A 14,830-nucleotide genomic window follows, 5' to 3' on the forward strand; every position below is an offset into this window, starting at 1 on the left:
GCTGTTCTGTTTAGTCTTATGAAACAAATGATTTAGCAGAAAATGTACAGTATAGAGGCCCTCAGTGTATTACAATGTACCAAGTAAGCATGTTTTTCTTTAATTTATAGTCCCTGGAAAAAGATATTTAAAAAACAAATTGTCTGAGTTTACAAAGCTCACAGGAATAATTAGTTCTTAGCTGACTGTATTGCTGGCTAAAATGTTAGACATATTTTACCACTAGAAGTCTTTGCACTTACGGACGTACTGAGGCCTCAGAGGTTCTTCATCAGTGAATTTATGTTTTAATCAGGGAATTGCAAACTGTAATGTTGTCCCCTAACGGACAACTGCAGGATGGGTATATGAATATCAACCTAGAATCTTCTGTATAAGCATAGTAGACAAGAATATCCCAAAGAAAAACTGAATTTTTCATCTTTGTTGATGCTCTTATTCTTTATCTAGCTTGAGTAATTTTTTAAAACTCAGTCTCCTGCCAAACTCTGTGAAAAATGGATTTTTAGTCTCAGTGATAAAACTGGGGGAAAAAAAAAAATTGGTTGAGCTGACTGAATTGAGTTACTTCATTTTTTGGCTCATGGGACATTTTTCTTTCCTTTTTTCCATATTTTGGAGGTTTTATCCACTGTGGAGCATTCTCTAAATGGAAACATTTAATGTTGAAAATGTCAAAACAAAACATTTAAGCTTTTCAGAGTTTTACTGTTTGAAACCAAATTCTACCTGAATTTAAAAATAGATGTAGTAAGTCAGCAACTACATTTTTTTGGTGAATTTACTGTTCTTTCATTTCTAATGTCATAATAGGGCAACTACACATCCAACTGGGTTGCATAGAAACTGTAAGCCGAGGAAATAATGGGTCTGTAATCTTTGTAGGGCAGTGAAAACAACAGCTACTAAAGAAACAAAAAAGACTAAGAAAAACAGAGTATAAGAGTGCTGTGGATGAAAATGTCACCATTTATGAGAGCTGCACGAGAAATGCAAAGCATTCACCAGTCAAGTATTTTCTACAGCTGCTCAGTGAAAACTCAAAACACAGGAAAGACCATCTAATGTCAGTCTCATTTCCCATCTTGTACAGAGCTATACAATATAAAATCTTCTGCCTTTTTCTGTTCCATGAGTCATCTTCCTACTTCTGCTGCATTTTATTGCATTATTGCATCTACTACATTACCTTATTTCCTGCTTCCTGCTAGTTTTTGATCTTGCAGCTCTTATAGCCTGTATAGTAGTATACCCTATCTATTTGCCTTTTTGAACACATTTTAACTTCACATGGTTGCCCAAGATAGCCTTCTTTCATTAAAAAAGACTTGCCTAACAACATTATCATTATTCAGAAGAGAAATACCACACAGGCACAATCTATGATCTGTATATCAGCTATCTCAGCCAGCTCAACAATCAATTTTCATCCAAAAGTTAAAGGACAAATTTCCTTTGTTAGACTTCTAAATGCCAGATTTCAGCTTCCTCCCTCCCCCTTTTCAATGCCAAGACAGTTCAAGAAAATCTTTTAATAATACAGTTCTAAGAAGAAAAGATACGATTTTGCTCAAATGCTTAAATAACAACCACCCATAGACAGAGATCAAAACTGGCCATTTCCCGGGCAGCACCTTTGAAAGTTGCAGCTGAAGACAGGATCTTAAAATAGATGCATAGAAGTAGTCTCTACAACTGTCATTGCTGATTCAGATACAATAACGTAATTTTCTATGATTGCTTCTGAGGTCTCTGCATTTTCTTGCTAACATAAAACTTTCCATTTTTGTTTTGAATAGGTAAGCCTACAGGGTACGGATCCAGCAGTAGACGCTTACACCACAAGGGAATAGTGGATGAATGCTGCTTCCAAAGCTGTGACCTGAGGAGGCTGGAGATGTATTGTGCTCCAATCAAGCCACCTAAATCTGCACGCTCTGTACGTGCTCAGCGCCACACTGATATGCCAAAAGCACAAAAGGTAGGCCAGGCTGGAAAAAAAACAAAAGACAAAACAAAAAAACCCCCTCTCTTTTAGGGAGGGAGAATTCTGTCAAGGCTGGTAACCTGGTCAACAACTGATGTGTTCTGCCTACTGGATAAACTGAAATTTAGTAGTTCTTTCAGAAAATAGTGGCTGCAGTAGAAGACAGGCAGAAAGTGGAGTGTTTATCTCCATCTCACCTCTTAGAACATTAAACAAAAAATCGAGTTTCTAAGCTAGTACCTGTGAGGCTTTATTCTCTTTCTGAATATTAACTGACAGGTACTCACATCATCCAACCATCAATAGCACCAACGACCTCTTTCAAAAGAGACACCAAACACTGGCTGATTAACAACTGATCTATTCAAAACCTCCTTATTCATCTTTCCATGTCAAGAAGAAAAACTGAGTGACCAGAAAGTAAAACACAACTCTTGTTATTCATGTTTACTGTGTAAACGAACAAATGATTTTTTCTTTAGTCATTATTTTGGCTTTTTATTTTTTTATTTACCAGAACCAAATTAACTGGATAGTCAATGCAATCATCCCATATTTTATAATAACTACTTAATGTTTAATATGCATATTTTTCATGCACTTCAAATATTCATTGGTATTTTTTGTATAATCCTGGAGTTCTGAATCTGATTTTTGTCCCTGTTGTGCTAGATACTGCACCTATATGTATTTAAACAAATCTCATCTGATCTCAACAGTTTACAGTTCAGATAACCTGTCTTTAGGCTAGGCTACCAACAGGCTCACTTCCAAATCTCTCCTATCTGAGCTCTAAAAATCTGCTTTAAGTGTTATTTGTCATCTGCTGTAAGCTTTGAGGGATATATTTTACTGTTGATGACTCTGTCCTACATATATGTTGGCCCCCACTCCTGCAGTTGCCTAAAAGTTTGTTTTCTTAATCAGAAAAGAAACTGCATGAAAACCTAAGATTTCACAGGAAGTCAGGAAACCAGCACTATACAGTAATTAATTTCCTTAACATCAGCTTTATAAAAATAACAATTCTAATAGTCCCAGCATCCATTTCTCTTCCATAAGTCAATCCACAAAAGAGAGTCCTTTTCATCTTTTGCTCAAGGGCTTTCAACCCTTTAAAGGAATGACTGTGTGATTCTTCCTGGGAAGTATCACCTTAGCAATAAACATCTCAAAAAATACACATGAAGATGAGTGAAGTCTTCATATAAAGCTCAACTATGGACAAGCAAACCCTGGGCTTCTTCCCATCTGGGCACACATATACTTATGGTTTGTGGGAAAAGAAGAACACAGGCTTGGCCAGTAATCTCTCTGTTTCTCCCAATACTTGTTGCTAGGGTGACGGGAAAAACATTTTTAACTTTCACTAAAGGGAGATGAGATTCCTACCAGCTCTCTGATAGATCTCCATATCACTTTCCTTGAGGTGCCAAGGAACAATGTAATTCTCTAATCAGCTGTCCTCTTCCTAGTTGAGGAGATAGACATGAAAACACTCTTCTTACAAACCAGAAGGATCAGAAGAGAGGCCTGGCATCTTTCATTAGCAGCAAAGGAGGGAGTGTTCAATGGAGGATATTACAAGAAAAAAAATAGAGGAATGAAACAGTAATTGAGAGAACCCAGCTGGGAAAGAAAGCACCTATGAAAGGAGAAGGAGAAGAGAACAGGTAAAGGAAAGAAACTGGAAAAGGGCAGGGATCAGTGGAGAGTGGAGGAAAAGGAAGGGAATTACATCAAGGAGGCTGAGAAGGGAAATACTGAAGAACTGAATGAACCATAGGCAAAGTGCCAATGTCACACAGAAAAGACTGAATTTTGAGAAAAGGGAGATAAAACAGAATTAGATAAAAATCATATCAAAGAAAGGAACACCATTAAAGAGAAATGTATTGGAAAAGGAGGAGAGAGCTGATCAGAAACAGAAAAAACATAAATGTTTCTTAGTGGGAAACTGACAATTAAATAAGAAAACTCTGATGGGAAAAATAGACTGAATTTTTCCTTAATCTCTGTACAGGGAGAAGACCAGACTGAGGAAACAAAAATACAGCAGGGGGAGGAGAAACTATAAATTCAGATTTATGATAGATAAGATGAAAATACAGAGAAGGGAAGAGAGGGGAAAGAGAATGCATTAAGAAATCAATGCAAAGGCAAGGAAATTATAATAAGATAAGCATTTTCTAGAGGAAAAGGTTTAAAGACACAAATGAAGCTCTGCTTAGTTGCAGCCACCAAAATTCATGGACTTGTTCCCCCCACACCACTCCATGTATCTACGTTATCTATGGTCATTAAGTGAAAGAATTGGAGACTACCATAATTCAAGTAGCTTTTTATGCAACAAATATACATGGAGTTTTAAACTGACACCCTTTAGAAAAAATAATGAATTTAGGATTTTTTTAAATTATATGAATATGTATATTTGATTGAAAAGCAAATGTTACATTTTCTTAAATAACAAGGACCTTTATCATATACAATGTTTTTTTAATGTAGTGAAGACAAAACATGAGAAATGCAACAAGAAAAGTTGTGTTTTAGTTAACCTAATGTAATATATGTTTTCACTGTTCCTTTAACAGTTGGAATAACTTTTCCAAAACCACAGAGCCTAGGGAAAATCTAATTGGAGCACAAATTCAAGCTCTTGCAAATTCTAAACTGAAATGCCGAAGTAGAGATATGGGATATTTCAAAGCTCATGCAACTTCTGGGTCTTCAGAACTTTAGTAAACACTAAATTCAGTTTGCAAATAAAAATTAATAAATAAATAGGAGTAAAATTTCAGATTCTGTGACATATGAAAAAGCAGAAGATATGCAAAAAAACTGTAATAAGTCCATATTCTCACTTAATAAATTTTTTCCAGTCAGCTGCATATACCTGAATTAAGAGAAACAATGCTGTGTTCGAACATTTTATTTTTGATACACTCCCCCAACATGAATGCACTTAGCTAATTCATAGTGTTGATGTTACTCATTTTAATGAAAAAAAACAATTACATTAAAGCAAATTATTTTTCAGAGTTGAGCATATTTGCTTTACCTGCTTTAAAACATTTTGCTTCTCAAATCCTATCATTTTCCCAAAGCAGTCAATGGGAATACTTCTGGGCATCATCTATTCTGTCAGTCTTACCTATGCTTGAGTTTGAAGTTCAGTTTTAAGCCAGTTTCACCCATTAAGACTTGAATCTCTCAAAATAATTGTGTCTATATCACTAGTATGTGAGCCAGTTTCCTGCCTTCCCACACACCTGAGTTTCCCTATCTGCTAAGCCATTGGCTTGCTCCAGACTCCTGTATGAGTGAAAGGTACTATGGCTGATCAAGGAGCCTGTGTCCAAATATGAGCCTACATCCTAAAGTAGCCAATACAGCCTCACTGATTTTCTGTGGGATTTTCATGGGATTCTCTAGGACAGATCAGGAAATATTCACAAAGACTCAGTCTTTCAGGTAGTGCCTGTACCTGCACAAAGTCCTAGTTACTTTATAATGGCTCTTATATGAACATAAAATCTAGCTCATGAAGAAAATCTTGAAAGAATGGGATCTTAGTGCTGACACAATCCCTATTTCAGCTTATGATTTATAGTTTTTAAATATTAAATTCTTCTTAAAAAGTGAGGGAAGAATACAGTTTTTGTTTACTTCCATAAATAAAGATGCTATTGAACACAGCTTTTGTGGGTAGATGCCAGGATTTACTGACCAACATAAAAGAACATTACTAAGCAAAAGATAGTAAGATTAGGTGACTAATAAAACTGTACAGTTCAATAAAAGATTTGAATGTTTTTGAAACTCAGAGTCAGTATAAACATTTTGGGAAGATAACTTTTTGTTCTTCAGAATGCATAAATTTGTCTACCTCTGCATGTCTGAGTAAACTCTGTCAATACTAAGCTATGCCTTAATGCTTCTCACTTTCTTTATTATAACACTTCAGAACTGAATTAGATTACCAGAAATAGGTCATCGCCACAGGGTAGCTAAGACAAAAAACTGCAACAATAAATACACTTACCAGTAAAAACAGGTGTTTCAGAGGTCTTCAGAAACCCTGTAATAGCTTACAGATAAGGTCACTGGAAAGTCTTAAGTATTGTCATAGCTTCAGTGACACTAAAGTGAGAAGCCAATGCATATTCATAATTGAGTTTAGACTATCACATTTACTTACATATAATTTAGAATGTAGTTGTGTTTTTTTAAGAGTATCTTACAAGAAATATAAGTTTTGCTTAGTGACCACTAAAACTAGACATAATTAACAAGTCAATAGAATAAATTCCACATTTATACACCTTTCATTCCCACGATTTCAACAGGAATTTTATTCTGTGTGTCCATGAGACAGAAAGAGCCAGGCTACAACTGTATTTCAAGTTCAGTGCTATGAGGTACAACAGGAACCAGGTTCAGATTATTATGTTATAGTAAACAGGAAATTGAAATAAATATGAGACAAAGAGAATAAATAGTCTAAATCCATGGTAGGAAGGTAATGCCAATTTTCAACTGGAAAAATACCTTCCAAAAATAAATATTTTACTCAGAAATAATTTTTCATACCTATACCCTCTCTTCCTTCCACAAAAGGAAAATAATATGACTGCTAGTCCTTATAGGCTTTGATTAAAAAAAATAAAAAACACAGAAAAACAGAAAAAACAAAAAGCACTTCTGTAGAGCCTTTCATGTAAGGTTCTCAAAGCACAAACATATCTGAGACTCACAGCACCACAATTACTAGATGTTATTATTTAAATATGAACTTCAAGGCAGGATTTTGTGGAACATATAAGCTGTTATTTAGTCACTCTGAGATTTCATACACAATCTATTCCAATATAGTTTTTATGTGGCATTGCATCATAATCTTTTTACTAGGAAAAAACCCTTGATTTGGGTTTTGGTTTAAATGTTTTTGTAGGAGGTCTACTCTCCAAAATTCTCGAACAAATTGTTCGTCCTATGCACATTTTTGTAGATTGGCAGATCCTCAGTAAACTTAGTCCAATGGAGCAGGGTTGTTTTTCTGTTTATAAGTTATATCAATGCTGATTTGCAGTCATTAGTGCACTTCAAACAAGTGTTTCTACACTACAGGCACAAACTTGAATGATGAGGGCCAGGCACTGAGTGATTAATTTAATTAATGTAACTAATTAAAATTTTGTGAACCCAAAAATGCCAATCTGCTGATGGAGGCCAGCCTCAGGAGCTAATTTTAATCCAATTTCGGAGACTGTACATGTACAGTCAAGCACAACAGCTAATAAATGAAACATTTCCTTCACTATGGAACCATTATTTTTCCTGTTATAAGACCTTTATTCACAAATAAACATGAAAGTACATTGAAAAGTAAAGAAAAAAAACCCACAAAGCTAGGAACGTTATACACACAGCATATTTCCCAGACTCACAAGCAAAGCAAAGAAAAAAAAGACAGTTAGAACAGCTTTGTTATTGCCACAGCTGCTATATGCCAGGGAGCACATACCCAACCTTAACTCTACCCTCATGTTGATGCACAGCTTCCACCACCTCTTTAGTTGCTCTTTTGCCCTCAGCCCAGGATGAAATTACCTTAAACTGGAGCAGTCATGGATAACTGCTTGTACAGGGAAACGACATCACAGCACAACACTATAGCTACAGTCTAACCTTAACAAATTCTCTAGTGAACAGATGCGATAACGCAGAGCACCTTTCCAGCTGGATTTCAGCACTGTGGGCCTTGAGGAAGTTGTGAACAACAGTAATATACAGTTCCTATTAGCCCCCAGCAGACAAACTTCTTTCTCAGACATCTACCTAAAGGATACCAAATTCTCATCAAAGTGTGTCCTACTTGAAAAGAAGCATCTCCCTTGTTCCCTGAAATATCTTATATTCTTTGAGTTCCAGCAAACCTGTCTGGTTCAGCAAGGCTGTCTGCGATGAAAAAAATATTTGTGATCTGAGAAGTTTTTTGAGCATTCAGATCTTTTTCTCCAGCATGAAACAATAAATACATCCAAGCTGGGGCATGTGAAAGTCCGCAGTGAAGTGGCACTTCCATTTTTAAATGCTCAGAAGCTAGCATAAAAGAAGAACAAGTCATCTTCTAACACCTGGGGACAACTGGACAGTGGTCAGTGAGAAAATGCCTTAGTTTTGTGAAAGCAATTTTTTCACTAGCCCTCATATGTTGATATAACAATCGTATCTGAAGCAGAATTTACAGAAGACCAATAGAGCAGGCTAAAATTTAGGTAGCCATTTACTTTAAGTCTTTTGGTTAAAAATATTCTTCATTTGAATGTGATATGAAAAGAAAAATTATTCCTTTAAATTAGAATGGGATTTATCTGTATAATCTACATCCAGTCAATCTGTGTTCTGTAATATAGTGTCCTGATCATTCAGATTCCTCAGCACAACAGCAGCTGACCAGAAAAATAAAAACGATATAAAATATGCAAGAACTACAGGTAATGCATTTGATTTCCTCTACTAGGGTTCTTAAGGAAAGTTAGGTGATTAAAATCAACTTTCAGTTTAATGTTCCAAAATATCAAGAAAAATTGATTCAGGCCAACTGTTCCGGATTATTTAGCTACAGGAAATAAAATTGTTTTGAATCCCATTGCAACACTAAGAGCAAAGTGATAAAGATTGTTTTTCTTTTTTCAGTTTATTTAATTTTCTTAGACATATATTCCTTTATAATTAATTAGTCATTCTATATTTATTTGATTAAATTAATGATAATTAAAAAAGTTTTAAAATGATGTTTTGAAATGGAAAAGTCAGAAGTTTCCCATTGAAAATGCTGAAATTAAATGTTTTAGTATTTTCAGAGAAAAATATTTTAATTGCAAAATGTCAAAGTAAAGCTTTTTGGTTTCTTGCAGTTTTATCTTTTTGGGGGTGAAATTGATCTTCACTTTCAGTCTCCTGAAAACTTCAAATTTCAGGAAAATTGAAATTACTCAAAATTACTTGCTTTGCTTCTGAGTGTGTTAAAAAGCTACTGAAATTTAGCACTTAAGCTTTTTATGTTAATCATAATGCTATTCAAAACAAGATCCCAGCTGAACAAACAATTACAATAATGCCTCACAGTAAACGTGAAATTCAGTGGAAACAGCTAGTTGTATGTTTAATCAAACAGGTAAACCTTTTCAGGATCAGAATCCAGTGAATATTCTTAGTAGTTTTGCAGCAATTTTATAAGACATTCATCAGCAAAAATAATCATTCTTTAAAGAACAAGGGAAACTTGAACATTTGATTGAATAATCCAATAAACTCGCAGAATCTGTTGTCCATTCATTTAATGATCACTCACCAATTATGCTTATTCAAAGTGTTTGTTTACTTCTTAGTTACTTGAATACTCTACTGAAAGCTTTCAGTTAGAATTCTTAATGTTAAAAAAATGAGAGTTACTGAGATACATATTAGGAATTCATCTAGCCAGAATTAGTCACTAGGAAGTGATCAACTTTGTAATGCATATCCATTATAAAATTCTATCTCACGTCTTACGTATATAAGCAAACAAATCATTAAAGAGGACAGAACTTAATCATATGTCAGCATTTCTAAAACCAAGAGAGATATCCCTGAATTTTTAGCAAAGAGAGCAGGTGTGAAACCCAAGCACATTATATATACATTAAAAACATTATATATATAGTGATCCCATTTTCAGGTTAAAATCTCATTTAATGAGAAAAAATCCTCAGCTAGTAATGTGGGAGTAAGGAACAGTGAGAAGCTTTCAGTATTTGTACTAGATAGCAAAGCAGTGGTTTCCCATCTATTTTCACACTAAGTTTATGTTTACAGTTTTAAACTGTGTGAAACAGGAGCAAGAAGAGGAATTTAAAGTTCTAGCTTCAGTGTACATGGTTCTACCTATCTTTTTTCTTTCTTTTAGTTCTTCTGCGAAATGCTATTAAAAGCCTATTTATCTTTAAATGAATTAAGATTTAACAGCAATTGGGAAAACTGCTGAACAGAAATTTGAAAAGCAACTGTTCTCTGTTCAAGGAAGGAAACAGAGCTCTTTCCTCAGCAATTTCCAAAAAAGGGAAAACTGACCTTTTTCAGTGGAACACTGCCATAGCACAAAGTTCTTGTCAATTTAAGACTACAATGCACCGTGAAAATTACCACATGAGAATGAACTGTTAAAGCATATTTTAAAATCCAGTAAATAAAGAGGAAGAAAGGTAATGACCTGCCATCTGCTTGCATCCTGAGCAAAAAGACCAGAGAAGTAGACATCTTGATATAATTTCGCTCTTCCTTGGATTTCTAGTCCTTATTTTTCTTTAAGCCCCATATGCAGAAATATACATAAATATATACCAACAAAGTAGCAATAGGAAGTAGATTCTCACAAAAGATCAGATGCTAGCCAAAATCTTTTCAAATTTTATCTAACCTTTGAAATTTAAATACATACTAAGTGGAACCAAGAGAAGAAGGGAGATGACCTTAATATATTTACTTTAAGAAAATACCATTAAGAAAACAGAAAGAGATTGCATTATTGCTCATTTATTTTTTGTAAGATTGGCAGTATCTTTTCTGATTGGTCCTGTAACAACTCGCAGACACATTTACAGGCCAAAATATGCATAATGGCACTAATCCTAATTTCTGTTACATCCATGCCACATTACCAAAGCCAATGAGGGAACATTTAGGTGTAACAGATAGCAGAATTTAGCCTCTTCACTTCAGAAATTTATTTTCTCCCATTGCTCACTTCCCAGCTTTGTTATTTTGTTACTGACCACACTGACCACTGAACTAAAAAGCTTCTCAAATAGACCCTAGAGGGTTTGTAGCTAAGTTATAATGTCTGTTACTACAAACATTAGACTTTTCATTTATTAGCAGTAAAGCAAGAGGACTTCTAATGCCAATATGAGGTTTGACTGTCCACCCTAATAGCATAAGAACACTGCTGCATGCTTCCCAGTACCCTTCATCCTAGTTAAATGACCTTTACTATCACTAAGGTAGCTGTTATCCTTATGTTAATGCTATACTGTCTCAAAAAATCCACACTTAAGATGACATGGCAGAAGTCTGCACTTCTCTGTTCACAAACTGACTTACGCAAAGCTGACATGTTGTAACTGTCATGTTAAATGCTTACTGGCTTTGTCCAGGTCTGTAATGTCAGCTCAGAGGATCCGATACTGAAACAAGCATCACAGATAACAATCTTCTTTCTAATTACCAAAGAGTTGAGGAAAAAAAGGCAAGCTTTTCTATGCCAGTGCAAATGCACGTCTGAGAATCTGATTCAGGCATTCACACTTTGTTTTCAATGGTCTCAACAGCTCATACTTGCAAAAAATGCGTTATATGGGTCACAGCACTTCCTGGAGTGCATGTTACTGCCATCACCACCAGTGCCACTTCTTTATACTTATGGATTAAAAGGCTGATTCTAGAAGAGAAACTGTTCTGAAAATAACCTGCCACCTTCCCTCAGTTTCAAAGGTAGCCTGAGCATTATGACAGCTCTTTTGCCGTCTACATGGCAGCAGTAAAAGCTGTAACTGAAACCCTGCCGCCCTTTGGTATATGCTGTGTTTGGATGATTAAGCCATTAGAAAGTTAGACAATGACTTTAGAAGCGATAATTTATCTGTTCCTTTGGGAAACGTATGGCTCATTTTTAATATAAGTATCTTTTGGAAGTCACTGCAATGCAAAATGGCTGTCGTTTCATAAGCTTCTCATTTTCATTTTATAGATGAGTGTGGAGCCTTTAAGAATTTATGACTTTTTGCAAACAAACTGTAACAACAAACTCTTTCCCCGTATGCTGGTAAAGTCTCCTCAGAGAGGAGAACTTTGGGGCAGCATTGATAAGGTTTTTATTTTTCTTTGTTACCATGAGGAAATATTAAGCCAATGAGTAAAGAAATTCCTGTTTTCTTAGTGCATTGTTACCAGTATAATCATTTGTAGCAAAAGGCATGATCCCTAACAGTGGAAGCCTCACATGACTTGCTGTAGCAATAATTCCAGATAAAATCAGTGAAAATTGAAGGGTTCATCCAGAATGGGTACTTGGAGGTGAAAACTAAGCTACAATTTAGGGTAAACTGAAGACAGGAAAGGTCATTTTGAAAAAGCTGGAAGAGAAACAGGCAAAAGAGAACAGCAAAAATTATTTTAATTTGTGGATGAGCAGAATTTTTTGAAGTTTCTCTGTTTCTATATTCAAAGTATACTAAGAAAGATGTCCTATAGAGGTCTTAGCAAAATTTGGTGAAGGCAAGTCAGCATTCTATTGAATTGATCTCTGGAAATGTCACTAGATGATTAATCTCTTCCTCTTCATTTAATATTGCATTTCAGACTAAGAAGGTCTACAAACAAACTTCTCCATCATGAATATTTTACTACTAACAAATTTGGCTTTCCAGTGATGAAATATCTTAATTTGGCTCAATGTCATTGATTGTTGGTGGTATCATTATTTTAACACTTGCTAGTATAACCTTTTTTTTTATATTCTGAAAGTAATAATTCATCTCATATCCACCAGGTTCTGACCCCAAACCTGTGAAAATTAATGAGCTCTATGTGAACTCAAGTTTTGTTATCCATTATCAGTTTCTGATTTGGTTATATTTAATAGAATGGTATTTATAAATATATATGTATATAGTATTTGTATATTTATAAATATACTATTTATAGAACAGTGTTTTATAAAGAAAGCATTAAAAAAACTCTAATGTAATTAGCACCAAATAAAGCTTCCATTTTCTTGCTGCCCATCACAAAAGCAGGTTACATTTTCATCACTTCTTAAATTTTAGAGTATAAGTTTCTTTTTTTAAGGCTAAAAGGTAATGCCATGGCATAGCTGCATACACATGCCTCACCTTTCTCAGTGACAGATTTTTATTTTTGATTTTTCTGAGGACAATAGACAGGGTTTCAGTAAACAATTTTTTTTTTTTTTCTGATGAGGATTATAAATATGGTGAGTCACTTGCCAGTTTTCCTTCTAGGCTGGTGCAGAATGGGCAAAGATTTGTGTCCAGCTAATATTTACCAGCACGGTAAATGAGGAAATCAAACTCACAGATATGTGCTGCAACCATCACTGCTGCTGGAAATGGGCCAGTATGTGGAAGAGAGTGAACTGAGGGCATTATTCATTCCAAAACCTTCTCGATTTGCCTGGCACATTACCTTGTCTGTTTATGAAAACACAACTGATTTGACTGCAGCTCTTCCAGTGAACCAGCACTCTTTATCCTCCTGAAAGCCTTATCTGATAAGAGACTCACATGTTTAACATGCAATTTGTAAAATGTAGGCAACAGAGTCCCAGTTAGCAATTTTGAAAACCTCTGCTCACTGGCTACCAAAACCCAGCAGGCTCCATAAAGCCCTCAGTCACAGCTTTAGAGTTCACCGGGCCCTATACATCATGCTTTTGCAAAAGTTCTTATTCTGAAAGAAAGAAAATCTTTGGTACCTACTGTATGTCTAAGCCCATCCAGGTTCCAGTATGCAGAGGTTTCCTCTGCCAAAAAGCTCCAAAATAACAATTTCAGTATGGTAGGCTTTCTCTGAATATCCTTTATGCGCAAAAATGTAATTATGTTGGAACTACTCAGATCAACAATAGCAGCAATCAAAGTGCAACTGCCTAGGACAACTGGGAATTCACAGTACAGAAGTTTTGTATAGTCAAGTTCTCTGTGGGCTGGCAGAAGGGACCTAATAATTCCGGCATTCAGGATAACTGTTTTCCCACTCATACAAGTTGTATGATCATACAGCATATTAAAACCTATTGAGAATAATTTTTTTTTCTACACTTCCAGGAAGTGCATTTGAAGAATACAAGTAGAGGGAATACAGGAAACAGAAACTACAGAATGTAAGAACATGCCATCCACAAGAGTGAAGAATGAATGTGCCATCTGCAGGATACTTTGCTGTAAATAAATTATTTGTTAAACATTGGAAGACTTAAAGAAAACTATGGTTTATTAAGCCTGATGCAATCTCAACCGATGGGCATTCTCCCAGTGAACAATGCAACTAAACATTCCAATATTAAGTCTTTAGAGAACAGAATGTTTTAACCAGCCCAGAGCTTAAAAAAAAAATCTGTGGTTGATATATTACTGTTTGTTAACCTGTTTTAAATATCCTGCACAAAAACTCTTAAAGTCCTGTGCCCCTCAAAAGCCTACAAATTTATGGGCCTTTGATGGATTCAATTGCACTAAATTAACCTATGAACGCTGGCTGCTGGAGTCATTCATCAGCCTTGTCTAAGTGTTTTTTTTTTATTTGCACTTCTATACAAGCAACAGGCTGTTTGTTTTACAGTGTCTGATAACATTGTTTGTCTGCCCCTTCATATTTGCACAGTTTGACATTCCCAGTAGCAGCAGCAGTAAGGTAACATATACAGTTTTAAACATCCATTAATTCCATCTGTGGCATTTTGACAGAATATGGGTTATAGATACAGTCATTTTAGGACAGTTTTTCTTTTTCTTTTTTTTCCTTCTCTTGCAAAGATGCAGTTTATCGCAATTTGTGACACAAATGATTTTTAAAAGCAGTTAAAGCATACATAGACTCTCAAACCATTAAAGATTCTTCCAGGTAATTGTTTTGCAACAGTATAGGTAACTTCTTTCTTCCTCCATATAATGCAGTATGTAAAATTTAGCATATCAGTAATACACATATATCAAGCAGTATGTAAAAAAAATCTGTTTTATAGTACAACGGTGCTATTTTATAGTTTGTTATATGAAA

The 14,830-nt window shown here is 35.1% G+C and overlaps 1 protein-coding gene across 1 annotated transcript in view; it reads left to right on the forward strand.

The window, feature by feature from the left end:
* IGF1 (insulin like growth factor 1) overlaps positions 1–14,302 on the forward strand; it is a 53,197-nt gene extending 38,895 nt beyond the window's left edge. The window contains exons 3-4 of the mRNA XM_026083913.1: positions 1,800–1,981; positions 13,879–14,302. Of these exons, the coding sequence (XP_025939698.1) occupies positions 1,800–1,981; positions 13,879–13,938 (242 nt within the window). The 3' untranslated portion in view covers positions 13,939–14,302. The remainder of the gene's footprint in view (positions 1–1,799; positions 1,982–13,878) is intronic.
* The last annotated feature ends 528 nt before the right edge of the window (positions 14,303–14,830 follow it).

Source organism: Apteryx rowi, unplaced genomic scaffold (genome assembly GCF_003343035.1).
Source record: "Apteryx rowi isolate R43461 unplaced genomic scaffold, aptRow1 scaffold_62, whole genome shotgun sequence".
NCBI lineage: Eukaryota > Metazoa > Chordata > Aves > Apterygiformes > Apterygidae > Apteryx > Apteryx rowi.